Source organism: Idiotropiscis lumnitzeri, chromosome 15, assembly GCF_059441095.1.
Source record: "Idiotropiscis lumnitzeri isolate Australia: NSW breed Sydney's pygmy pipehorse chromosome 15, RoL_Ilum_1.0, whole genome shotgun sequence".
In the NCBI taxonomy this organism is placed as follows: Eukaryota; Metazoa; Chordata; class Actinopteri; order Syngnathiformes; family Syngnathidae; genus Idiotropiscis; species Idiotropiscis lumnitzeri.
Genome location: NC_142405.1, coordinates 9,575,140 through 9,598,800, shown reverse-complemented (window position 1 = coordinate 9,598,800; position 23,661 = coordinate 9,575,140). Strand labels below are relative to the sequence as shown.

At 40.0% G+C, this 23,661-nt stretch overlaps 3 protein-coding genes across 5 annotated transcripts; all 3 read right to left on the bottom strand.

Annotated features, from left to right (window-relative positions):
* Positions 1-10,480: 10,480 nt before the first annotated feature.
* LOC148322774 (GTPase IMAP family member 7) lies at positions 10,481-12,563 on the bottom strand. Its single transcript, XM_088316915.1, has 3 exons — positions 12,527-12,563; positions 12,111-12,259; positions 10,481-11,574 (listed from the first exon to the last, which is right to left on the bottom strand). The coding sequence occupies exons 1-3, from the start codon at positions 12,549-12,551 to the stop codon at positions 10,720-10,722; spliced, it is 1,029 nt and encodes a 342-aa protein (XP_088173041.1). The 5' UTR covers positions 12,552-12,563; the 3' UTR covers positions 10,481-10,719.
* A 1,004-nt stretch (positions 12,564-13,567) lies between these two features.
* hmgxb4a (HMG box domain containing 4a) lies at positions 13,568-18,813 on the bottom strand. Of its 3 annotated transcripts, XM_088316910.1 has the most exons (14): positions 18,694-18,813; positions 18,488-18,618; positions 18,019-18,120; positions 17,449-17,585; positions 17,282-17,357; positions 16,572-17,165; positions 16,218-16,421; positions 15,966-16,144; positions 15,603-15,684; positions 15,450-15,514; positions 14,791-14,887; positions 14,547-14,701; positions 14,240-14,362; positions 13,568-14,136 (listed from the first exon to the last, which is right to left on the bottom strand). In XM_088316910.1, exons 3-14 carry the CDS (start codon positions 18,053-18,055, stop codon positions 14,092-14,094), a joined length of 1,794 nt encoding a protein of 597 aa, XP_088173036.1. In that variant the 5' UTR covers positions 18,056-18,120; positions 18,488-18,618; positions 18,694-18,813; the 3' UTR covers positions 13,568-14,091. The 3 variants fall into 3 exon arrangements, with proteins under 3 accessions (XP_088173036.1, XP_088173037.1, XP_088173038.1); XM_088316911.1 differs by having other exon boundaries at positions 18,019-18,116; positions 18,488-18,813; XM_088316912.1 differs by lacking the exon at positions 18,488-18,618.
* Positions 18,814-18,934: 121 nt separating this feature from the next.
* ankrd54 (ankyrin repeat domain 54) lies at positions 18,935-22,814 on the bottom strand. The gene is made up of 8 exons (XM_088316914.1): positions 22,196-22,814; positions 21,761-21,808; positions 21,570-21,668; positions 21,414-21,485; positions 20,842-20,889; positions 20,576-20,700; positions 20,219-20,326; positions 18,935-20,108 (listed from the first exon to the last, which is right to left on the bottom strand). Exons 1-8 carry the CDS (start codon positions 22,569-22,571, stop codon positions 20,034-20,036), a joined length of 951 nt encoding a protein of 316 aa, XP_088173040.1. The 5' UTR covers positions 22,572-22,814; the 3' UTR covers positions 18,935-20,033.
* Positions 22,815-23,661: the final 847 nt, after the last annotated feature.

The following is a 23,661-nucleotide window of genomic DNA, read 5'->3' as shown; positions in this document are numbered from 1 at the left end:
CCTGGACAACGTGGGAGGGTGATGAAGGCCGAGAGGGGTGGTGGGGGCGGTTCGAGAGTTTGGGAGGGATGCAAGTCAGTGTCAATGGCATCCTTGTGGTGTCTGGGATAGACTTGTGTGCATTGTTTAAGTACAATTAGCATGGAGAAATGTTCTAAGGGTCATATTGTGTTGTGACACACACACACGCTATTAAGATGGCTGAAGTTAGACCACCCTGCCTCAATAGAGAGCAAGCAAGGGTGCGGGTCTTAATACTTAATGTGTCATGGTCACGATCAACATACAACAGCTGACTTGAGCCGTCTTAGCTTCCTTGTTAAATCAACATGACATTCTCCTCAGGAAAATAACATGTTGAGTCATAGCATCCGTTAATTATTAGTTGACTTGTGTGAATATGTGGAATCGTTTTTCAAATCCCGGGTGCTTGTGAGCCTGTGATATTTCAGTGAGAGATGATGGATTCGTATGTTGGCTGCGAGCGAGGTCTGGCATCAGGCTTCAAAATGAACTCATCTTGGAAGAAAAAGTCGAAAATGAGTGATGCGGCTTGATGGCTTTCATATCTGCATGATTTGGTTGCAAGAGCCTCGGGTCGATTTGGACTTGATTTCGATTACACAATTATGTTATGCTTTAGACAAAGCAAGGCATCATCACACAACAACACTGCTCCAAAGTTGACCACAATTCGTTCCATGTTGCCGATCGACTCCAATTTGTTGTAATTACAAAACATTTTTCCTCATCCATTTTGTGTTTTTTTTTTTTCACATTTGGGTCACAGGTGAGGTTGGGTTTTTCCTATCCAGCTGACTTTCGTTTAGTGGCAGAGTACGACGTAGACAAGTGGACATACTGCCACTTTGAGATTTTAATTACCCTTGAATGAATGCTTTCAGAATGCGGTTGGAAGAAGCATACAAGCAAGCACGGGAAAAGAATGCATACATTTAATTAATTAATTAATTAATTACTAATTAACATATTCTATTGGCTAAAACCGCAATTTGACTTGGAAAAACTTTAAAAGATAAATTATTCACATTTAATAATAATGTTAGCTCGCTCGACAAAGCAAGCAAGTTTTTGATCCAAAAGAGTTTTCTGAGTTGTTTTTAATTTATATTTAGGATAGCCAATTTTCACAACAGCAAAACTTTAGTTTATTGCCTTGAATTTTTTTTTTTTTTTAGTTCTCCCAACTTTTTTATTTTTTTACAATGAGAGACCAAGATGGGATTCAAATCCAAACTATAAGGTAAAACTGGTGCCACAAGGCCCACTGTTCTGCCCACACCTTTTCCAAATGAAAACAACAAAACACTTCAGGAGTAATATGAAGAGTTGACAGTTTGCATCCTGGCTCGACTGTCCCTTGGCAAAGTATACTCGAGGAAAGTCAATCATTTTCTCCCGGTGGACCTGCTTGCGTCTTGCATTGGTGCATGAATTCTTTGCTTTTTCTTTGTAAATTCTCAAGTTTTGCGCAACCTCATTCCTTCATTAAAATTCCAAATTGTCCAACTTTGGTGGTTCAAGCGTACATGCGACTATGTGCTCGAGTTCTCCATCCAAGAGTGCAGTCAAACATATGGACAACAGATTGGTACGGTGAATCTGATCGCCAAGTTTACTCCGAAAAGAGCGTAGGACAAGATTCAGATGTGGTAGGAACTGTTTTGTTTCCTTTTAATGGCACGGTGGTTGTCTGAGCTGCTTGAGGATGTTGAAAATACTTCTTTCCACTTCATCGCTCAATATGATTGGCATCTCAATAGTTTGCATCCATGAAGGAGTGTGTGTGCAAGCCATTTCCGAATTACAGAGCCAAACACGCAAGGCCCAATGCGCTCTTCTACAGTAGTGGTTGGATGAGACATTTGTCCCATTATCTTCCCCCTTTTTTCCACCTCATATCTATTCCAGAGGATCAGGCTCCAAGCGCAGATGAAAGCCACCACGATGCGCCAACTCCTCTCACGATTTTTGCCTGTCACACATTTGTCCCCCCTCCGGTCCTCACGCCTGGGCACAAAGCATGCACAAACTGAAACATATTTGCCTACGAACATGTCACGGGAGGGATTGGACACGAGCTTTGATCACTATTCATGTGACATCAGCATGAGTGCCCAGAAACATCTGCAATTTTTCTTCTTGACATGGATGACTTTGAGCGCAGTGGTAATTCAGTTTATTTGACAGATCGAATACTTGAGCTTCCCCCTCCAAAAAGAGGATGCAATAGCACCAAAAAACAAAAAAAAACATTTGATCATTTCCACATTGACTTCACAATCCTCCTTTAGTCCATCTGCACATCTTCATCTTATTTCTCCTGACGTGTTAACTTGGTGCTTCCTTTTCCTCCCCTGCTGCAAGGATGGAGGCTTTCAAAAGGACCACAAAACAAATCAGAGGCCCATCCCTGTTCATGAGACTTTCTTTCATTTCAAACTGGAGATTGAAGGCTTTGTATAGCCCCGGGGGCCGCAGGGGATCTCAGTGGCACCCAAGGGCCTCGTGTTTACTTCGCTGGACCCAAAAGACGAGCCCACCACAAGCGCCTCTTCCCTGCAATCTGCTCGTCTGTTGCATGCGGTCATTGGAAAGGCTTTGCCGGCAAACCTTGTTAGCTCAAGGTCGAGTATGAGTGGCGTGTGTGTTTTGGGTTTGAGGAGATACGACAATAATGGGCCCTTGACCAGCGGTGATTATGCATTTGGCGGAGAGCAGGCGCTCATGTTGCTGTGATGAGAGCTGGACGCTTCCCACTGTTGTTTTGAGGCGTCGTAATAGCCAACTGTAAAGTGTCGCCAAACAGGCTCCTATTTAAAGATTGTCTTGTGTGGTGGCACGGGTCACATCGCTGGCTTTTGCTGGCATGGGACAAAGTGGGATTGCGGCTCGGTGGAAAACAATCCCAGGTTTATATCGTATCGACGCGAGACGTGTCTCCAATCTTCCCTCTCGTCTGTCTCCGGCGTTGCCGTTAAGCTCGCTCGGATTTCATACGACATGGCAATACGAAGCTTACGCTACATGACAGGGCACGGAGCTGAGTGACAGTTGATGTGTACGGCGGGGGTGAACGCAGCGCCCACATTCATGTGGTGAGCGCGGGGCTTAGACTTGATCCAATAGAGCAGGAAAGGAGAAACATCGGCGAGGGTCAAATCTGCCTTGAATTAAGTGAGTGTTACAACAGGAATAATACAATCACATCCCCCCCCAAAGCCCTGTAATACTACTGAAGGGTAGCATGTGTGCGTGTAGTGAGCTCAGCTTGTGACAAAGCCCGCCACCTAACCGCACGCTGGTGTCCTTTTCAGAGAAGAGGACTCTCACAGCTTCAAAAGGCACCCCAATCCTAGCAGCCACTTACAGCCAACAGCACATATCGCTTTATGCGGACCACATGATTCGTCAACGGCTCTCGGCTCGGAGGCCATCCGACACCAGAGTGAGTTGTTTTCTCACACCACCAACACAAACAACATCAGATTCCGCAAAGCGTGTCGGAAGATTATTAAAGCCGAGTCTCGCACCCTCGACAGTCCTTGTTAAATTTTAAGATGACCTCAGTGCGCTTTTCCAAGTGAGGATAAGCGGTTTGGAGAATGAATGAATGGAGGAAAGTTTGACGGTGAGGTTTGAATGCCATTAGCCCAAGGCACTTGATTTTGCAACGTTTGAAGCGTATTTGACATGAGCTTTTAGAATAAACTTTTCCAAGAACGACCAGTGATGTTTTTTTTTTGTTGTTGTTTTTTTTTTATTAATTTATTTTTTTAAAATAAATTCTCCATGCTGCTGCTACTCTGTTGAGACACAGACATCATGAGTGTCGAGATTTGTCATTGATTTGCTGATGTGTTTCACGTGCAGGTTTAATACATCACAGACAAACCAAAAGAGTGTGGGAAATATATAGTTTATGTTCATACTTCTCAACCAACCACGATCAAAATGATTTATTTTATCCTGGAGCGATTAATCCGATTGTTTTTTTTTTTTAATTTTTTAGTAATGATAAGATGGAGTGAACACAATTTAAAATAAGAATATTAACAAGGCTAGAAAGTACAGATATTTTTGTAAAAATGTTTCAAGTAGAAGTACAAAGTAGGCTGAAAATAAGGCTGAAACGTGACTTATTATCATTATTATTATTTTTATTAATATTGTTTTTTAATTTTTTATTTTTTATTTTTATTTTTCTTATTTTTATTTTTATTTTTATTTTTATTTTTATTTTTATTTTTATTTTTATTTTTATTTTTATTTTTATTTTTATTTTTATTTTTATTTTTATTTTTATTTTTATTTCTATTTTTATTTTTATTTTTATTATTTTTATTTTTATTTTTATTTTTTTAATTTTTATTCCTTGAACTATAAAAGATAAAAAAAAGACAACTATATTTAGTGCAGTGATATTTTTCCCCATAGTTTGAAGTTGTGCTTTGCACGTAATTGAATGTAAAATTTCATTTTTTTACTTTTATACAAAAGTACATTTTGGAGTCTCTACTTTTTTACTTTTACTAAGTAGATCAGTAGTAGTTCACCAGAGTCCTTTTTCCAGATCTGAACTTCTACTTATCGACTGACAGTAAGAACAGAGTGATGGTATTTTTGACAACTTTGCTTTTTTCAGTCCACTGATTAGTCAGCAGAGAATTCCTGAAAGGTCGCACAATAGGAGATGTGGATAGCAAGTCATGTTTACATTCAAAAGGTTCACGGATTAAATCTTGGTTTAGCTACTTGTGCTATCAACTATATGCACACTTATACAAAATTCCTAATCTTATCTTTTTGTGATAAAGAGCTACTTGAGAAAATGAAATGCCTCCATTCCCATCCTTTGTTTACTGTGTTGTGTTTCTCTTGATTACTTGGCAGGTGACACTGTATCACATTACTTCATGATGATCTTTGTGATATCTCGGGAACATCTGCATACAACACACATAGATTCCTCGTGGGCAGACAAATGATGTCATGTAAGCCAGATCACATGCAATCTCAGAGACATTCATCAAGTATTTGAAGTGTCATAACGCCCGCCGGCATATATATAGACCCCTGCAGTGGCGCACTCCACAAATATGCCACACATACCACATGCATTATACAGTATCTTGCACATATATGTTTTGCTGCAAAAACACATTTATGTCCCATTATAAAGATGGGACGTATTTTCAATGAAATGCAGATTATGTTTTAGCATTCATTTTTATTTACTCAGAAATTTTACGTAAAATAAATTGTACTGATTTATATTATTCATTGGTTAACAATTTAACTCTGATTTGTTCATCCCGAGCTCCAAATAATGATTTTTTTTTTGCTTGCACACAATTTGCATTGAAGAATTATCTATAATACACAATTTGCAAGGGAGAATTCACAACGGATATTTTAGTTTTTTAACTTTATTAAATAGTGGTTTTGGACTACTATTCTAAGATAAAATCAGATACTAGATACATTTCAAACTATGCCATCGTTCTATAAAAATCCATTTCTTATATGAATAGCCTGTGTTGTTTTACCAATAAATAGCTAAAAAAAAAATAATAAATAACTGTTGGTCCAGCAAACTTGAAAAACAATGTGTGCCATTCTGGAAAATTAAAAGCCCATTGGGAGTTTTTTTTTTTTTTATGACTTTCAATAAAGAATAAAGTTTAGCTGGACACGTGCACACAAATCCTTGCCCACACATGCACACACACACACAAACAATGCAGCCACACACACGCTTGCTCAGAAGGAACATAAAAAGCGCACTAATGGGAAAAAGATGAGAGGGCTCCCTGGGAGTACACCCAGAGAGAGTCGGCTGTTGGACACACTCGCAGTTCTTGGATCAGATCAGACCGAAATGTTCAAATGCTAAGATTGACATCACACTTTCATTTCAGTGGTTATAAATATATTGTGCCATTTCATTTTGGAATACAAAGTTAAATACAGTTTTGGGGCAACTCATTTTGAATTACTTTTTTTTTACAAGATATACTGTATGCATGCATCTAATATTGAGTAAACCTGCATTTTAAAAAAGATCTGTACACACTGAATAATGCTCTGAATCGCTTGTCTGTAGGGTGGATGCCCTCAGTGGATTTTTAATGATTCATGTATTTCATTGATTTATTAAGCATGTCTTGAGGTAAGACAAGTGAGAATGATGCAAGTCCATATTTAGTTCATTTGCATTGGCTGTTTGCTAAAAATAAATTGTGTTTGAGCATCAGTTACATATATTTTTTTTTTTTTCTGGTATTAATGTGACAAGAGATTTATTATTGTAGTTGCACATCGTTTTCGTGGGACTGCACTGCGTCACACTGAGAGGCGTTTCAAAAGCAATCTTTTGGGTACTTTACTGAGATAGAGGCGTGGGCAAGCTGCGGCCTGGGGGCCACATGCGGCCCGTTAAACGTTTTAATCCGGCCCGCCGAACTTGAAAAAAAAATTCAATGAATAAACCTTAATGTTTTATTTTCTAAATACTGTGGTTTTACAAAGACATATATTTTGTTGTAATTCTTTTGTTCACTTTCATTTAAAATTAAATGTATTTTTTTTCTCCGATGAGATGAAGTTACCAAAACACTCCATCCTTCTGTTCCTGGTCCCTCTGTCAAATTTTAGAACCCATTGTAGCCCGCCGCTATTTCTGCAAACAACAATCATAGTATAAAATCTATTGTTACATCAACACATCTGTGCATTATTACCTTCGTTAAGGCATACTTTTGGAGTGCTTTGTATTGAATCTCATCAGATGGTGCAGGTTTATCTAGTCTTATTGCAGCCTCATTATTATTATTACACATTATCCTTCCAGGACGAAAGTGAAGTTATGAGATTGTTAAGCAAATGTATTTACTGTATGAGTGTACTATTTGGAATGTTTTCTTTGGACTGCAGTATTGTCTGCTTGGAGGAACCTAGTCTGCAGCGTTTAATCATAGCATGTTATTTCGGTGTAAATCAGCAGTAGGGAGAACGGCTTACTGCTGGGAAGGAAAAAGTGTGTCATCTTGTTTATTTTCCTTCGGTTTGCTGTCTTTGCGAGCCCATAGGGTGCGATGATAACAGAAAAATATTGCGGCGTCCACCATCTCTCACATGACGGACTGCCCCCAAATCCAGCGAGGGACCACAAGGACCTTAGAACAACATTTATGCACCGAGGGAGAGGAGCAAAACTTCCAGGCAGTGTGTTAATGATGGCTCACTGGTGATTCCCTCTCATGTTTGTTCAGATTTTGGTTTTGCTTATACACACAGGCACAAATCAACTCTCCATGTCCTTTTTTTTTCCCTCCATGTCTTTTTTTTCTTCTTCTTCATAAAGTTTGATGTTCCAGCATCAGACTGACCACCATGTTTGCTCCCCAGAGGTGGCAAAACTGCTCACACTCTGTACTTAAGTGGAAGTAAATATATTTGTGTGTGTGTGTGTGTTGGGAGACTGGTAAAATTAGAAGGAGGCTACTGATCAAACACATTTGGCGTAAAAAAAGGAGTTTGCTTTTTCCCTACAACCACCTTTAGTCATATTTGTCAAAACTCTTGTTATGGTGGTTGACAATAATATGATGAAAAAAAAAACAGCCATGTCTGGCCCCACGCCCAACAAATAACAACCAATTAAAATCGGGGGTGGGGGGGTGACTGATTATTTTTTTCACAGATTATATTTATCATGTACTGTGTCAGGTCATACGGAGTTTCAACAAATGTGACAAAAAAAAAAGCCACGGTAAGTGTAAAAAAATAACTAAATAAATGAAATAAAATGCTGTCCACTTTAAAGACGTGAAAATTTATAAAAATTATAAAATTGCACATAAGTGTTTTTCACGTGATAGGGATGAAAAGTAAAAAAAATAATAAAAATATATATAACTTGGTACTATGGGGAAAAAAACTGCTGTCGAAGAAGTTTCACTCTTTTAATAAATTGCAGAGAGGGAAATATAAATAATGCACACACTAGTAAAAAAGAATATGTTCCCGTAACTGTCTTTTATTAGACAGAATTTTGGAATGCTACAAGTTGGCATTTTGGATTAATCCCTCTTGGAGGAATAAGGTCAAGGATGGGGAATATATTGCTTCTCTGAATCTGTTGCATCATCATCATCATCATTAAAACTTCCTGTTTCACATTTGTCCGAGTTGCTTTTGTCCCATCTCTTTCCGCCTCGTTAGTCCCCAAGACCTCAATCAAGCAGCCCATCAAAAGATGTAACAAGCCTTTTTAATGAAGTTATAAGTAGAAAGTATCGATATGTTTTCAAACGTTGCTGGTAACAGAAAAAAAATCATATGAAAAATAACATTTAAATTGAGAGTACAAAGTAAAGTACAGAAAATCTACACCAGAAAATCTTCAAAAGTAACAAAAAACAATATTTCTACTTTTTTTACTTCCCACTGCTGGTGCTCGCGAACAAGCGTTTCTTGATATGTGCAAGACTTGATGAGACATATTTAAATGTTCTATTATTTTGTCTATCTTAAAGCATAAGCTAAATATTGATAAGTTCGTACATTTTTGTCATAATGCTTTCCCCGGCTTATATGGTTGCTGTGCGTCCACTAAGACGGAGTATATTTGGACAGGTGTTCTATTATATACACTCGCTTCAAGGGCTTTAGTGTGCCATTTCATTGGCGTTTCATGAAGAGAAAGGCAGGATATCCCGAGCGATGATACCATATACCGTACTCGAGTCCGCATGTGTAATCCGTAACAATAAAAAACTGTTTAGCACCAATTTTCCTTTACTTTTTAACTTTTCCTCCACCAGTTTCAGACAACTGCGGCGGTCACATCTGGAAGACAGATGTGGAGTCCCAAAGCTTTGACTCTCTCGCTCCTTCTAACTCACTCTCTCTTCCTCATGTCAGATTTTTTTCCCTCCCTCCTCCAATCCCTCTCTCTTTGGGAAACATGAGAGCAGGGCTAATTCTCCCGCACTCTCCCTCGCTCCCTCCCACAAGGCCGGACCACCCACATTCGGAAACGCCTAGCTGTTCCCGAGGAAGAGCCTCCAATTGAATGGGAATGAGGGATGCATGGATGGGCCATGGCTGATGGTTTTAGCAGAGTATCAATTACATCATTGTAGAAGTCCTAACCTGCTATTGTGTCAGGAGGAACGTTTGGCAAAGACGCTTCCCATTGCATCAGAAGTCCTCGGTGGAAATTATGTAGCATAAATCCCTACACCACAGCCATCTTTAGACGCTCTTCATCCTCTGCTGATTTCATACTAACAGTAAACATGTATCTCAGGATAGAAGGTATCAACACTTAGCCTTTGACTTGACATTATATAATGGATCAAATGTAATCAAAAAGTCCATCAACTTGACCTTGAAGCACCTCTTTTTAAACTATGAAAACAAACGTTTTTTTTTCTGTGATATAGATATAGATATAAAGGGGAAGGCAAGTCAAATGTATATTTTTTTTTACAATAATACGTTTTATGAGCACCCATTCGTCTAAATATTGAATTCCAATTAATATTGTGTTTGTAAAATATGAATATGACACTACCCTACATAAATACAATTGTGTTTCTATTGGGGTGAAATATCGGTACGTGAGGGAAACTGAGTTGGGTTTTAATTGGTCTTTTTCTTGTCTGTTGTGTTATGCATAGGCAAATTTCGAATTAATACTTATTTGTGCATGTGAAATTCGTTGCATTTGGGCTTTTGTTTGTTTGTTTGTTTTTTTATTTGTATCATAATCATTATGGTTTATTTGTTCGAATGTTATTATCATTACGTTTATTTTATAACTAATACGACATACTTGTTAACTCTTTACATATCTTGTATTGTTTTGCCTTCCACTTGTGTCATCTAGTGATGATTGGTGATAATACAACTTGAGACCACAATTCATCCTTGCATATTCGCAGTTTGGAACCCGCTGATTTGCATATTCACAAATATTAAACTCAGCTCCCAGTGTCAGTTTATACAACCACAGAAAAATAATTATATTGTTTCTCTGATGATTTCAATAAAAAAAAAAATAGGTTTGTATTTTTTTTACGTACTATAGAACTGCCTTTTTGAATTTCATATTAGACAGCGCAAGTATACTTAATATTATGGCAAGTAAGCGTTTTCTCGGCATTATATAGGTTTATGTCGCCACCTGGTGGAAATTTCTTAACACAGCGCATTTTAAACGTTCCAATTCATGGCGATCATGCTTTCATAAAATGTTAATTTAAAAAAATGCTTCAATGAAGAAAAGAAAACCAACAAAAAAAAGAAAATCAGATTGACACCACCAATCCCTGTGAAAGCGGAGCGTGCGGCAAACACTATATGGCTCCGATATGTTCAATGGAGTATATATTAATTATGTGCTTACTAAGACTATTGATAGTCAGTGAAATAATTAACATAACAATGCTCAAGAAAGGCGATTTTAATTAAATTCCGGCAGGTCAAACCAAACTGGTTTTATTAATTGCTTGTTAAATAAGCATGCATGTAATGAGCAAATATGACATAACAGTGTGCCATTAGAAGCGGGTTTCCAAGCGGCAGCAAGTAGAGCACGCTGGTTATCTTAGCAACACAGTGATAAGACATTAAGGCAACAGAAGACATAATACATTCTTTTGGCAATGACTAATCTTATTATAATGACTATTTTGCTTTCTGGGCTTTTCTCCTGCCCACTTCTGTCGCAACTGAGCCCACAGTGGCACCCACCATGCCTCCAATGGGCCCACCAACAAAGAGCCCAACCAGAGCCCCAAACAATGCCTCCCTTCTCACCATAGTGGGCAGCCACTTTAACCATCCCGTCAACTTCTCCCACAATGATCGGAGAGAAGAGGCAACAGGAGAGGAAGGTGAGATGCTGGAAGAGGGGAAAACATCATCTAAGTCCATATTTAAGTCTCCTATGCTTCTTTCTGCGTCTTCCAGGACTTCCTCCATGTCTTCATCAGTCACCTCTGAATGTACAAGAGAAGAGAGATCAGCGTGTGCTTTCTCCCGCCTCTGTCTGACTAGTTCCATCTGCCTCTGCCTCACTTGCTCACTAACATCCTGATACAGAGGGCAGCTAAAGTGCTGAGCCTCGCTCTCTTTCACTGCCTGCTCAACTTTCTCAAGCAGCTCCTCAACAGCTTTGCTCTTCTCCAGTTCTCCACTCTGGGTCTCCAGGGTGTGATAGCGACCGCCGCATCTTTCCAGCATCGTACGGAGGTCCTTGCGCCACGTCACGAGGTAATCCTCCAGTTTCTCATCCTCCTCCAGCTCGTCCATGTTGGTGAAGAGGATGATGGTGTTTCTGCTGACCGCGGTGGGGCTTAACAGCTTCTCCAGGACATCAAGTGCTTTGGTTTCTCCATCAGTTGGCTCGTTCACAGGCACACACAACAAAAAAGCATGCGGCCCAGGGCTGGATAAAGTAATCAAGGTGGAGATGTGTCTTCGTCTTTCCTCTGGGTGGCAGTCTGAACTGAACCAATCTGGACTGGAGACAACCAGCACCTTTAAACAAACATTCAAGGAAGACGGGACCAAGGTCGTAGTTGTGAAAAATGTGTGAAAAGTGAATTGTACCGGAGTACAATAGAAATTATCAACATTTCAAGTTAGCATATAACGAGGAATGTTGGGGGCTAATAAATCTAAATGAGTTTCTGGCATTCTGTCCTGTGGGATCATAGTTTCTATACTCAGGGGACTGAATGAAATCCAACTGGTGGATCATCTAGAGATGTCCTTTCTATCCATAGAAAAGCTGAACTTTATTTTGGATTAATCAGATGCATTTTAAAATGGTGACAGTTGAGTACAGTATTAATTCTGAACGTGACCACAAAAAATACTTCACTTGATATAGACGTCACAAAAACATTGGACAAACCAGATGCATTGCTTTCAGTTCTTCGGGTTATTACAAGGTAAAATACAATCATGTAGAAACAAAACAAACAAGTTCATAAGCACATATTTAAAATCAGTGTAACTGCAACTATCTGGCTTCCCTTGAGAAACAAGGGTGTGTCCTGTCTCGGTTGTACCTGTCTGCCTGGGACTTCAAGTCTGTATTTCTCACACTGCGCAGTTTCCAAAACGGGTTTTCCCTGATGACTGTCTTGCAGGCCCAGGATGTTGCAAACCGATGACCGCCCTCCTGTTCCGCTGCGGCCCAGCAATACCAGCCTCAAATCTGTGCAGCAGCGACACACAGCGTTAGGCATTGCATACGTGTAATCAAATAAAACACTAATTACATGCATTATATACATTTTAAAAAAACACCGACAACATGCGTGGTTTGTGGCTATAACAGTCATGCAACATTCTAACAGCGCCCATTCCGTTACCTTAGTTTTTTTAGGCATTACTCAAACTACTTGACCACCAAAAGGCATGTTTATTTTTTTGTCGGTATAGTAATTTAACTGCAAAATATGAGTATCCCTCTCTGACCGACCTGTTTGAACACCAGAAGCAGACATGTCGACCGGTTTGTTGTCGTATTTAGCAAAGAATCAGGCGTAGACGACGCTTCCTCATTCCTGCAGGATGACTCGCCCTCTGACGCGGGACTCGAGTGCAGTATGGGGGCGCAGCGCCGACTATTGTGGCTTCTGAGCCTGGCACTGTCAAGCAGTGGTCGGAAATAATCACGTACAAATACTTGGTTATTTGACTTAAGTCGATTTTTCAGCTAGCTGTACTTCACATAAGTATTTATATTCCGGATGACTTGTTACTGTTACCCCCTACTTAAGGGGTGTCAAACTCATTTTTGTGAACGGCCACATTGTAGTTCTGGTTTCCCTCAGAGGCCCGTTATGATTGCGAACCCATATAAATGTATGATCACCATACATTATCACATACTTGTAACAAATTTACAGAAAGCCTGTTTTGAAATCAGAAGCCTGTAAGTAATTTTTTGTTCCACAATTTTTCAATTTATTTTAAAGGGGAGGATTGGTAACCATTAAATGCCAATATTTCATATCTCAATATAGTTAAAAGTGAAGGAAATGTGTGAGAAACAGGAAGTTGACGTAATTTGCCCTTCGTGGGCCATATAAAATGAGGTCAGGGGCCAGATCTTGCCCCCGGGCCTTGAGTTTGAAACATGTGCACTAGTTGGTCATTGTACTTTTTCGACTTTGTGTAGATAGTGACAAAAATCTTAATTGATCTGAGACCTTCAAGACTGAAAACTGAGACAGCAGGGACATGGTGAAATGTGACACATTGAGCATTAATAATGATGAAACAGGTTTGGAAAATATGATGGAATGACCAGTGATATTTTTTTGCATTCTCAATACAAGTACAATACAATTTTCTGTGCAGAGGCTTACTTTCTGCACATCAATCAGTTTTTTTCTTTTTACTTGAATACTTCTAATTTTACGACGTAAAAACTCTGAGGCACTCCCTGCTGAATAAAGAGCCTACATTGAATTTTAATTCTTCATATTTCTGTTTCAACAGCAAGGATAAATGCTGATTTAAACAAAATAAAGCAACTTGGGTTTATTGACACTATGAATGGCCTCTTGTGAAACACGTTTTTTTTTAACAGCCCACAGTTATAAAGAAGTTGCTTCAAAGTGTGACTGTTAGTCTTATCAAATGTACATAACAGCTGGGAGTGGAATATCAATATCAATAGAAATATATTACCTCATGTTAAAGACGACTACAATGTTGCAGATGTTCCTTTACAAACCGATTTAAAAAGACAGAGACGTAAAAAAGCATTACTGTACACAAAGACGCATTCAGCTTCAAGAATGTTTCTTACAAAGCCATACTGTACAATAATGAAATCAAGTGGTAAGCCTATGAACAATAAAATGCTTCTTTTAAAAGTCTAACAATGAAAACATTACTATAATTAATACAGCCTAAAAAACATTTTAAAATATGTTAGAACTACAAATATTTTCAGTTCGCCAAGTTGCAGTGGCTACTAATAAAGTCCATGACTTTTCACAGCAAAATTCCTCCATCAAGCTTGATGTCCTTCACTCACAGCCCAGGCATGATGTAGGCAATATTGTCCAACGTGTTCGACTGACAAGCACAAAGACACCCTTGTTAGAAAATGCAACCATGTAACACCCGACAGACAAAACAAACAAAAAAAAAAAGTTAAAATATTATTCAAATACAATACCAGCACGTTTCGGGGACATCCATTTAACTGTGGGATTTGAGCAGTGAGACAAGTCAGAGGACCCAGGGCGCACAAGATGGAATCAAGAAGCACTGACAGGCTCCCAGACACCGCCACCATGCCCTGAAAAACACACATGCAATAGAAAGCGTCACTTAGGTGCATCTTCTCCTGTGGGCTTAAGTCACAAAAGAGTCATAGAGGGGCTGCAAATTAATGTACATGCACATTATAAAATATGCAAACAAATCAGCTCGAATTAAATGAAATTAATATTGCGCATGTGCCTATTGCGATGGGAACCCACCTCTGTTTCCTGAAGCCGGTGGCCAATCAGGGATAAGGACTCTCCGAGCAGCTGCAGGTGAGCGGCTGCATCGATAGGATCTACTTCGGGGACCCGTGCGGGGGAAAGCGACACAGTGGCTGGTGCTCGGTTGGGTGACGGCACACCAGATTTAGCTGGGGAAATCAGATATGGTCATGAGAATGACAATCTTTTTCTGGAGTAGTCAAGTTCCAGACTAGAGTTTGGGATACTGCACACGTACCTTTGCTTTTGCTTTCATTGGAGCTTTTGTGTTTGACTGTGGTCGCCTCAGCTTTGTTCTGTTTGTGCTGAAGGTACTGAGCTTTCTGCCTCCAGAACTGCAGCAGTAATACAAGAAATCACTATGACACATACAGTCTTGGGGAAATAAAATAGCTTTGAAAATCACAAAATTGCATTATTTGAGATCCTGATTTCGAGCCCAAGAAGATGACTCGTTCAGTCCTACAATATTAAGATGTACCAAAATAGTTTGAAATGTGAGCATTGTTTAAAATCTGTAACCCCTAACTATGCTTGAGCATGGTGGAGAATCTATAAAAGCATGGGTCGGTTGTGACTCCTTCAGGTTTCTTCAAGCTAAATTTAAGACTTTTTAAGAGCCATTTAAGAAAATTGAAAAAAACCAAAAAAAAACCCAATAATAAAAGTAGTCTAAATCCGTATATTTGTGTTCTTTCTCAAACGTGGAAACAAACGTTTGTCCGACAAAGCCAGCTCACTCCCGACTATTTTTTTTTTTTTATAATATTCTGATAACAAAAATTTGGCACATTAGGTCAGATTGGTTAAAATATATTAAAAAAAGGCACGGTGACCAATAATGGCGGCCAGAACGGTATTTGAAAAAAATAAAATAAATAAATAAGGACTACTCACCATCTTGTCTTTTTCCGGCATCCTCTTCCATACCTCTCCCAGCTTTTTGCTTAGCTCACCAAAAACTGTAGGGTAGAAATGCACACATTCTTGCCTTATACATTCATCAGTGTCAATACAAGAAAGCTACATCGTTTTCAAGAAATGCAATACCTAATCCTGGCTGTTCAGCAGTTATGTTAACTCTATACTCCTTGCAAAACACCTGATATGCCGATGCGCTCTTCTTCTTGGGCTGAATGAAGACAAGAACAAAGTGAGAGGACAGACAAGAATATATGTAACGTGCGGATGCAGAACAAAATGTGGATCTCCATTAGCTGCGCAAGCGCATGACTTCGAAAGCAAGAGCTTCTTCAAAATCCCCGTTCAGCACGTAGTTTGCCCACCCCGTTCTTAAGCAATCAGCAGCTCGTGCTTGAACTGTTTCAATCAATGTGTACTTCCGGACGCGCTGAAAAGTTTTCAAATGATTCCTTTGGGTCTCATTATAAAATGACCAAAACCTTGCCTTACCTTATCTTTGTCCTTGTCATGCTTCTCCCGATCTTTCTCCTCTTTTTTCTTCTTCTTCTCCATCGGCCCATCAGTGCCTTGTTGGTGGACTGGCGGGATGGGTGCGCCCATCGCATACATCGGACCAACAGCGCTATGAGAGACGGTGGGATGGGAGTTGCCGTGGCTCCGTGACGAATCTGAAGAATGACAATCAAGGATTAAAAAGGCATGCATAGTCAACAAAATGAAAGAAAAACTGTTTTACGACACCTCCAAAGCCTTTGCTGTGCTTTTTGTCCTTTCCACTCTTCTCCTTGGCCCTGTCTTTCTCTTTGTCTTTTTTCTTCTTGCTTTTCTTGCTCTTCTTCTTCTTTTTTGACTGGTGTGTGTACGAATCATCAATAACAAGTTCGCCCGCCTCCAGCTCTCCTCCTGACGATGAGCTGTCATCTCCCATGCCCCCTCCGTAATGACCTTGACAGAAAGCACAACATTGAATGTTGAGTTACAAATAAAATAGTTCATTCGGAACGACAAGGTCAACTCGAAGTCAAACACGCGCCCCATGACCCCTCAAATAAAAACAGATGCCATCTTTTTCCTCTATAATTGAGGTGCTCTTACCTTCCACTTCCACCTCTTTCCCCACAACTGGCAGAGGATCCCGACTGTGCTGTAGCTTTTTCTTGGGTAATTTCGACAACTGCATCCGCTCTCGGTCCTTCTCTTTCTTTCCACTCACTTTGGATGAGTGGTGTGCTATTGGGATACACTCCGTTTCCTCTTTCTCCGGTGACATAATCACTTTCATTTTAAGACCGTCAGCCTCCCGTAAAGTTAAAGGCTCCTCTTTGGCGGATCCACCGTGGAACAGAGATGACTTTGAGGAAGATGACGAATGCTTCTTGGTGGAAGACGAAGATGATGATGATGACGACATGGGGCGGGAATGAGAAAAAGAGTGGCTCCCTTTGCTTGCGCTGCTGCTGCCCTCTCGCTTGCGGTCCTTTGAGGAGTGTGAGGATAAGGAAGGATAGGAGGGCTTTTTGTGTAAATTGAAACTGGGGTCAGATCCTGTGGCCAGGGGAGAGGTTATAGCTTGCAGAAGACCCATTGCTGTGTCTGCTGGGAGGGACGATGAAGGGGATGAGAGCGTCGGAGAGCGGTCTACTGATTTGTGCTTCTTTTTGTGGATGGGGTGGCCCGATCCGTCATGCTCTGATGAAGTAAAAAGTGAACAAAATGAATAGACCATTTCTCTTCAAAGAGCACACCTACTCTTCCAGGGGGCATGTCTCAGTTGGTTGGTCGGTGCATCATCAACTTGAACTAACCTCTGTAATAGTGGTCATCACTATATTTCTTCTTTTTTTTGTGTGAGTCACCTCCCAGCATGAAAAGCTCTGAATCCTAACGTGTATTGACATAACGCACAAGTTAAAATCTGTATTGAACCTTTCCACTAAATATTTAATGCAAAAATCTGGTTCCCAAAATTCACCTTTGGTCGTTTTTTGGAAGACTTGCGAACCTGAGCAGCAATCTCCTCCTCCTCTCGTAGAAGATCTTTGTATGACCTCCTTTTCTCCCTCTGGCTACGACCAGCGACAAGACCCCTCTCTCCTTCCATCCCAATGTCTAAATCGGAAAGTTATTGCAAAAAACATATTCACATAATCACATACTGCAAGGTGAAAAAAATAAAATGCTTTTAACATAAACATCAACCAAAGTGTCATGGCACAATATTGTTCCGGGAGAGACCTTCAGGGATGCTGCAGGAAATTATGCTATTTTATCTTGAAATTATGTTTAGTGATTATAAATACATCATTGTTAATTTATCAATGGCAGCAGTGTATCGTGAATGGCAGAAAATTAAATGTTTCACATTAGATGCCAGAAAGTACACTAAACCTGTAAAACTCTATCATCTTTGTGTTGACACATAGGCTGAGTTTTCACACCAAGTGGGTGAATTTGTGACTATACTGAGATGAGCTCATCATTATTTCAGTATTCACACTTTTTTTAAATGAGATTTTTCTGGTATTTGTAAATATGTCATTACCCATTTCTCCTTTGTTCATGATCTCTTCAAAAGCCATTGCCACTCATTAAATGCACTCATCTAAGATGTTCCAGGCAGCATGGAGGCAGGATGGGAACCTGCCTAAATAGAAATGGAAAAGCAAGTTAGGGGATTATGTTTCAAGAAGTATAGCCCATAAGCAACAACGCAAACTGCAACATACTTGCTATTATCAACTTCATTGCGTCGCTCACAACATTGCAGATGATGAATTACATACAGAGATTGTGCAGTCTACTAAATACAAGCGTGCTTTCTAAAATACACGAGTTGGCGTTATTGTTTTTAAGGATCCTACGATCTCGTCGCTCACCTATTTCAGAGAACAAATCATGAAAAGTTGACAATTTCCCGCCTACTTTTCGTAAGGATACACAAACACACCCCCTCTCCCAGCAACTTGACCACCCGGCTTAGTTGGCCTTTCCACCCCTGTTGCGCGCCATACCGTGAGGGGGCTCGTCTTTCCTGGATGATCGTCTCACTCCAGCACGGTGCTTTCAACGTATCGAGGCCGCTGTCCATTTAACGAGGATTACGATCGTGCAAACGTGCAACCGCCTCTTCTCATTGCTTCGCCTTCAATATTGGCCTCGTGTTTATTTCCGGAATTTGCAGAAGGACAGGAAAATTATGTTTATCACAATGAATTACCTCAAATGAGTCTCCAAATTACGCGGGCCAGGTCGCCATCTTTATTCCTGCGAACAACAATACGTCTGTGCGTGGGGGCGGGGCTAGTGTTCATCAGCCAATCGACGTTGACAGAGCACGATGACGTCAACAGACCATCACTCATGTACTATACAAATGTACTTGTATTAAAATAAAAATATCTGTATACAGTACATATGAATCTGGAAATGATCAATTGAAATAGAAAAAACACTTATAATGAGATAGACGATTCCATTTATTTGACCAAACGTACATTTTGACAGAACTTTTACACTAGTTAAATATTGTCATGCACTACAAATTGGAATTATCCTTCTGATGAAGAAACCAAAAGCACCAAAGTAAAAATTGTTACTAATTTAGTTTAAGTACAGACCTTGAGTAATAGTAAACAAAGGCAAACGCAGACACAGACATACATAATATCCCACCAGACATTTGCCTTCATTCAGTGCATTGCCATCCAGTTTATTGTGGTCTGTGATGCATTTGTTATTATGGTCCAATAGGCAGAATTAATGAGGGAATTTTGGCTGAAAAGGAATAAATAAAATGCACCTGGAATTACATGGGAGTAATAATCAGGGATTGAATGGGGAAGGACCTCTCCCATTAAAACATTTCTGCAACCTCAAATATATATATATATATATATATATATTTTTTTTTTTTTTTTGGCACAATAGAGGTAGCTTTGTTCAACACCGTCTTTAAATTAACATGTCAAATTTCAGTTTTTTTTTTCTTTTTGCCTGAAAACAAGATATTATTGGAAGAACACAGTGAAGAAGCAAAGGAACAATAAAATGGGGGTAATATTTTGATGCACTAAGACGGATGGAGAAGAAATGTAGCTGGACAATGAACAGGCGTACCATGAATCATATTGTTTCACAAAGACCAATAAACATATTCAGCACATGGACCGCTTTCAGACTGTTCTAAAATAAAAGAATATATATTTATATATCATATTATTATTATTATTATATATTTAGCGGCACAATTCTTTTAAGTTCATTTGATACATATTTGTCCAAACACTCCAGATACTTAAACCCACTACCAGATTTTCACAAACGACAGTCATTTAAAAAAAAAAAAAACTTGTTTTTTTTTTTTACCTTTAATAGTAGTTAAAAAATGTCCCTGCCCAGATCAAATAATTTGCTGCAAAAAGCTGAATTTCCAGAATTGTAGGATCTCTGAACGACAATCATTACAGTGGTACTGAACAGAGGCATCAAGCAGTGTTCAAGATGGAGGAGCGGAGGCTTGCTTTAAAAAAGGGAGCCGTAATCCAGTTTCTTAATTCTCTACCTTCCACCCAAATTCTGTTTCTGAAGGCTGAGTGAAGTAAAGCTGGCCAGTAAATCAGTCACTTCATCCACCTAAAAAAGAGACAATGTGACTTTGTCCAATGTAATATATTTTATCAAAATAAATTTAGGATATATCATCAATGCAATGCGTTGCAAAGGTATCAGTATGTGAATCTTACTTGTTCTTTGGTTCGTGTGTGTTGCAGCTGGGAGGAAATGTGCTCCAGTCTCTCTTTAGCTTCACTTTGGCCCATTAGGTTTAGATATTCCCTCAGCATTTGAATAATCTGAGTAGAGAAAATAACACGTATAAACATTGGCATCGTCATCATCACATGCATAAAAGAATGGAAACCTGATAACTCAGATTCTTTATTCCAGTCAAGAGGTAAAATAATGAATCACAGAAACAGCGCTGTCTTTTGTTCAACTTTCACAGCTTGTATGTTTGGAGATTTGGGGGTAAATGGAGACATTTGCCAGTCCTCTCAAAAAGAAAGAAATACTGAAAATAACCAAGACTCTGTGTTCTTTACCTGTGTGACTTCTCCTCTCAGGGTTTCTAAACTGCGAGAATCCCCTTCCTGCAGAATGTTAAGTTTGGAACGTGCAAGATGTAGAGGAGTCCGGCCTGCTCGGTCAAGGGCATCCACACGGGATCCTTCGCAGAAAACACAGGATGGCACAATTGTCAGTTACCTCCTTAATATTCAGCCACACCAGAATCATAACCACTGAAGGTAGTCTACATTTGAGTTAAAACGTAATAAAAAAAAAACTACATTGTATATGTCTGTCTCACCTCCTCTCAGCAATGTGGTGATGACAGGCACATGGTTTGTACAGGCCGCTGCAGACAAGTTAAAATGATCGCTTAGCAACAGAAAACTACGTGCTTAAAAAATTAATAAAGCATCTTTTTTGTATTTCGAATGAAAAAAATAAAACTGTGTGTGTTTTATAATCCATCCATTCTAGACCAGTTATCTCCATCAGGTTCGCAGGTCAGCTGGATTTGATCCCAGCTAATGCTGGCCGAGAGATTTACTTACGGACATGCAACCATTCACACTCCTATTCACACCAATGGACAATTTTGAGTTTGAAATAAACCTGACATGCATATTTTTGGAATGTGGGAGGAAGTCGCAGAGTCCCAGGAGAAAACCCACATAAGCAATTCAACACACAAAGCCCAGATGCAAGATTCAAACCCCAAACTTGAGAACTGTGAGGCAAACATGCCAAAAGCTTGCCTACCATCCTGCTTGCAATTTCTTATAAATTTATTCATGCAACACTTAACATTGTTGCGGTACAGTGTCACAGAAAGCCTGTGTCCTGAAGGATTAAAAGGTCTCTATTCTCTCTTACCCAGATGGAGTGGGGTGTTACCCAGACTGTCACGTTGGTTGGGGTCAGCACCGTAACTCAGCAGTAATTGCACTGCAGACATAAACAGGGACATTTCTTGATTATTTAGAAGTTGTGTGAAATCCAGACTGCATATGAGACCTGTCTTTATCTTACCGATGCTTTCATTGCCATTGCAGGAAGAAAAATGTAAGGCTGTCCTTCCCTTGTCATCTGCTGCACATGGGTCTATGTCATCCTGCAGGAGCTTCCGAACTGGAATAACACACCTTTACTGATCAAAGCAGCTTGTTCTGTATCACTTTTCCCATTTTATTTTAATGCATCACCATCAAATTTGTTCTTACCTGTGTCAATGTCATTGCTATTTGCCGCATCCCTCAGTCTTTTCACGGCTGTGACAAAAAGATATTCAAAGTGGAAGGGATTTAAATACTCAACTTTTTCGCAGGTGTGTTGGCCTCATATTGCAGTAAAGTAAAGCACGGAAAATTCATCCAATGATGCACATTTGAGAAATGTGGGCAAAAGCTTTCACATGCATATTCACATCCTCATCGGGTGCTTTAGGGGACACGTTGCATCTTTAACAGTACTTACATTTTTAGTAACAGGTCTGTTATTAATACGTGGTGCTGACCATTCCATGTATTAACTACTGCATTTGAGTGTATATAGCTGTTGATTGAATTTAATTTGAACATTTTTTGTTTTAGGGTAGCCTGTGATCCGACTAATTATAGAGACAGCCAACGTCACTGATCATATAAACACTGTCTTACCATACACTTCTTTACCAATCGGGTTCCTTGTGGCTCTGTGAAACCGCCTAGTCCTGCTTCCGGTTATCTTCCCCAGCTTGTTGGTACCACCACCAGGTCCAGTCTCTGCTCGCCCTGGTTCCCACAATAAGTGCAAGTACCGAAGTTCTTTGTCGTCTCTATGTCCGACTCGTCCCAACAACACTTTGCTTTCTCCTATCCCACTTAATCCAAATCCGACATTGGTGGCCCCGTCATCCATCCTCTCCACACAGCCCCGATGTGCTCCTTCTTTTGCCTCCCGGGTTTCATGTTCGGGACCTGGTTCGACAATGTATTCCCCCTCAGAGCTTGAAGGGTCATTATCTGGTGCAACGACTGAGCCCCACCCGTCCATACTTCCTTATTTTCATGACATGTGGAAGCTGTGTTTACACATGTTAGCACATAGCTATCTTAGTTTTAAAAAATGATGTCGTCATTAATGTGGATGTGGCGTCTAATCCGAGGACAAGTACCACATTACGGCGCGTCGACACATTAATCTAACTCCTCATTTATGTGTTCCTTCACCGGAAAAGCATTTCAATAGCAGATGCATTCCCGTCACAACACCAAAATGTCTCCTGTTTTGCGTTTTCCGTTCCACACTATGGCAGTATAAAGCACGCTCATTGAACAGTCTCAGCTCCACGAGTTAAAACCTGACCAATCAGCTTGCACGTTGTTCATCTGGTGTTGTCCAATTGGGACAGGCAAACAAGCAGCCAATCACAATGTTACCGCTGGACTGAGTGCCTGCGAATGTGCGCATGCGTTTTGCGTACGTTCGCTCGTTGCGGATGTATTGCAAGTGTGCACGTTTTTAAAACATTTTCTAAACTTATTTTGTACACTTTTATTTACATTTAAATGTGAAATGACATCAATTGATGTACTGTACAAGTTCTGATGCCAACATCCACTTGTGATGTTTTAAATGATGTTTTAAATACATTATATAAAAATTCATATATTTTCCCATAAATACATGTGGATGATGTACATCTTTTGTGAGGAACACATGAGTTTGCAAAAGAAAGGTCTTCTCCCCTAATCGGCAATGGTGGCACTGTGGCGGACATTAGGACCATGCCTCTCACCCAGCAGGCATCCCGTTTGGGGGCGTATTCATGTTAATGTTTGTTGGCGCGAATTTGTGATTGTGTGTTATTCTGTTGTTGGCAGTCTTGGAATAAAGACGTGTTCACTGTCAGTCGTGTGTGCTTATTTCAACTGCCACATTGGTGACCCCGACGCTGAGTATGTTTCAAGTCGTAGATGAAGAGGTGTCTTCCTCGGCCATGCCGCCCCAACTCCCTCATCTTGCAGCCGTCACCGCTACCGTGAGGCTACCGGAGTTCTGGCAGAGCGATCCGGCTTCGTGGTTCCAGCATGTGGAAGCGCTTTTCCACCTTCGTGGAATCACCTCCGATGACCCGAAGTAC

What these genes read in the sequence shown, in the direction of transcription:
- ankrd54 (XM_088316914.1), bottom strand. Translation starts at nt 22,571, where the DNA reads ATGGACGGGTGGGGCTCAGTCGTTGCACCAGATAATGACCCTTCAAGC. An exon ending in CACCACATTGCTGAGAGGAG is followed by an intron (nt 20,701 to 20,841) that starts GTGAGACAGACA and finishes TTTTCTGCGAAG; the next exon opens with GATCCCGTGTGGATGCCCTT. An exon ending in TGAGAGGAGAAGTCACACAG is followed by an intron (nt 20,327 to 20,575) that starts GTAAAGAACACA and finishes TTCTCTACTCAG; the next exon opens with ATTATTCAAATGCTGAGGGA.
- LOC148322774 (XM_088316915.1), bottom strand. Translation starts at nt 12,551, where the DNA reads ATGTCTGCTTCTGGTGTTCAAACAG. An exon ending in TGCTTCTGGTGTTCAAACAG is followed by an intron (nt 12,260 to 12,526) that starts GTCGGTCAGAGA and finishes GCTGCTGCACAG; the next exon opens with ATTTGAGGCTGGTATTGCTG. An exon ending in TTGAAGTCCCAGGCAGACAG is followed by an intron (nt 11,575 to 12,110) that starts GTACAACCGAGA and finishes GTTTGTTTAAAG; the next exon opens with GTGCTGGTTGTCTCCAGTCC.
- hmgxb4a (XM_088316911.1), bottom strand. Translation starts at nt 18,055, where the DNA reads ATGGCTTTTGAAGAGATCATGAACAAAGGAGAAATGG. An exon ending in ATGACAAGGACAAAGATAAG is followed by an intron (nt 15,685 to 15,965) that starts GTAAGGCAAGGT and finishes GTCTTCATTCAG; the next exon opens with CCCAAGAAGAAGAGCGCATC. An exon ending in TGCTGAACAGCCAGGATTAG is followed by an intron (nt 15,515 to 15,602) that starts GTATTGCATTTC and finishes TCTACCCTACAG; the next exon opens with TTTTTGGTGAGCTAAGCAAA.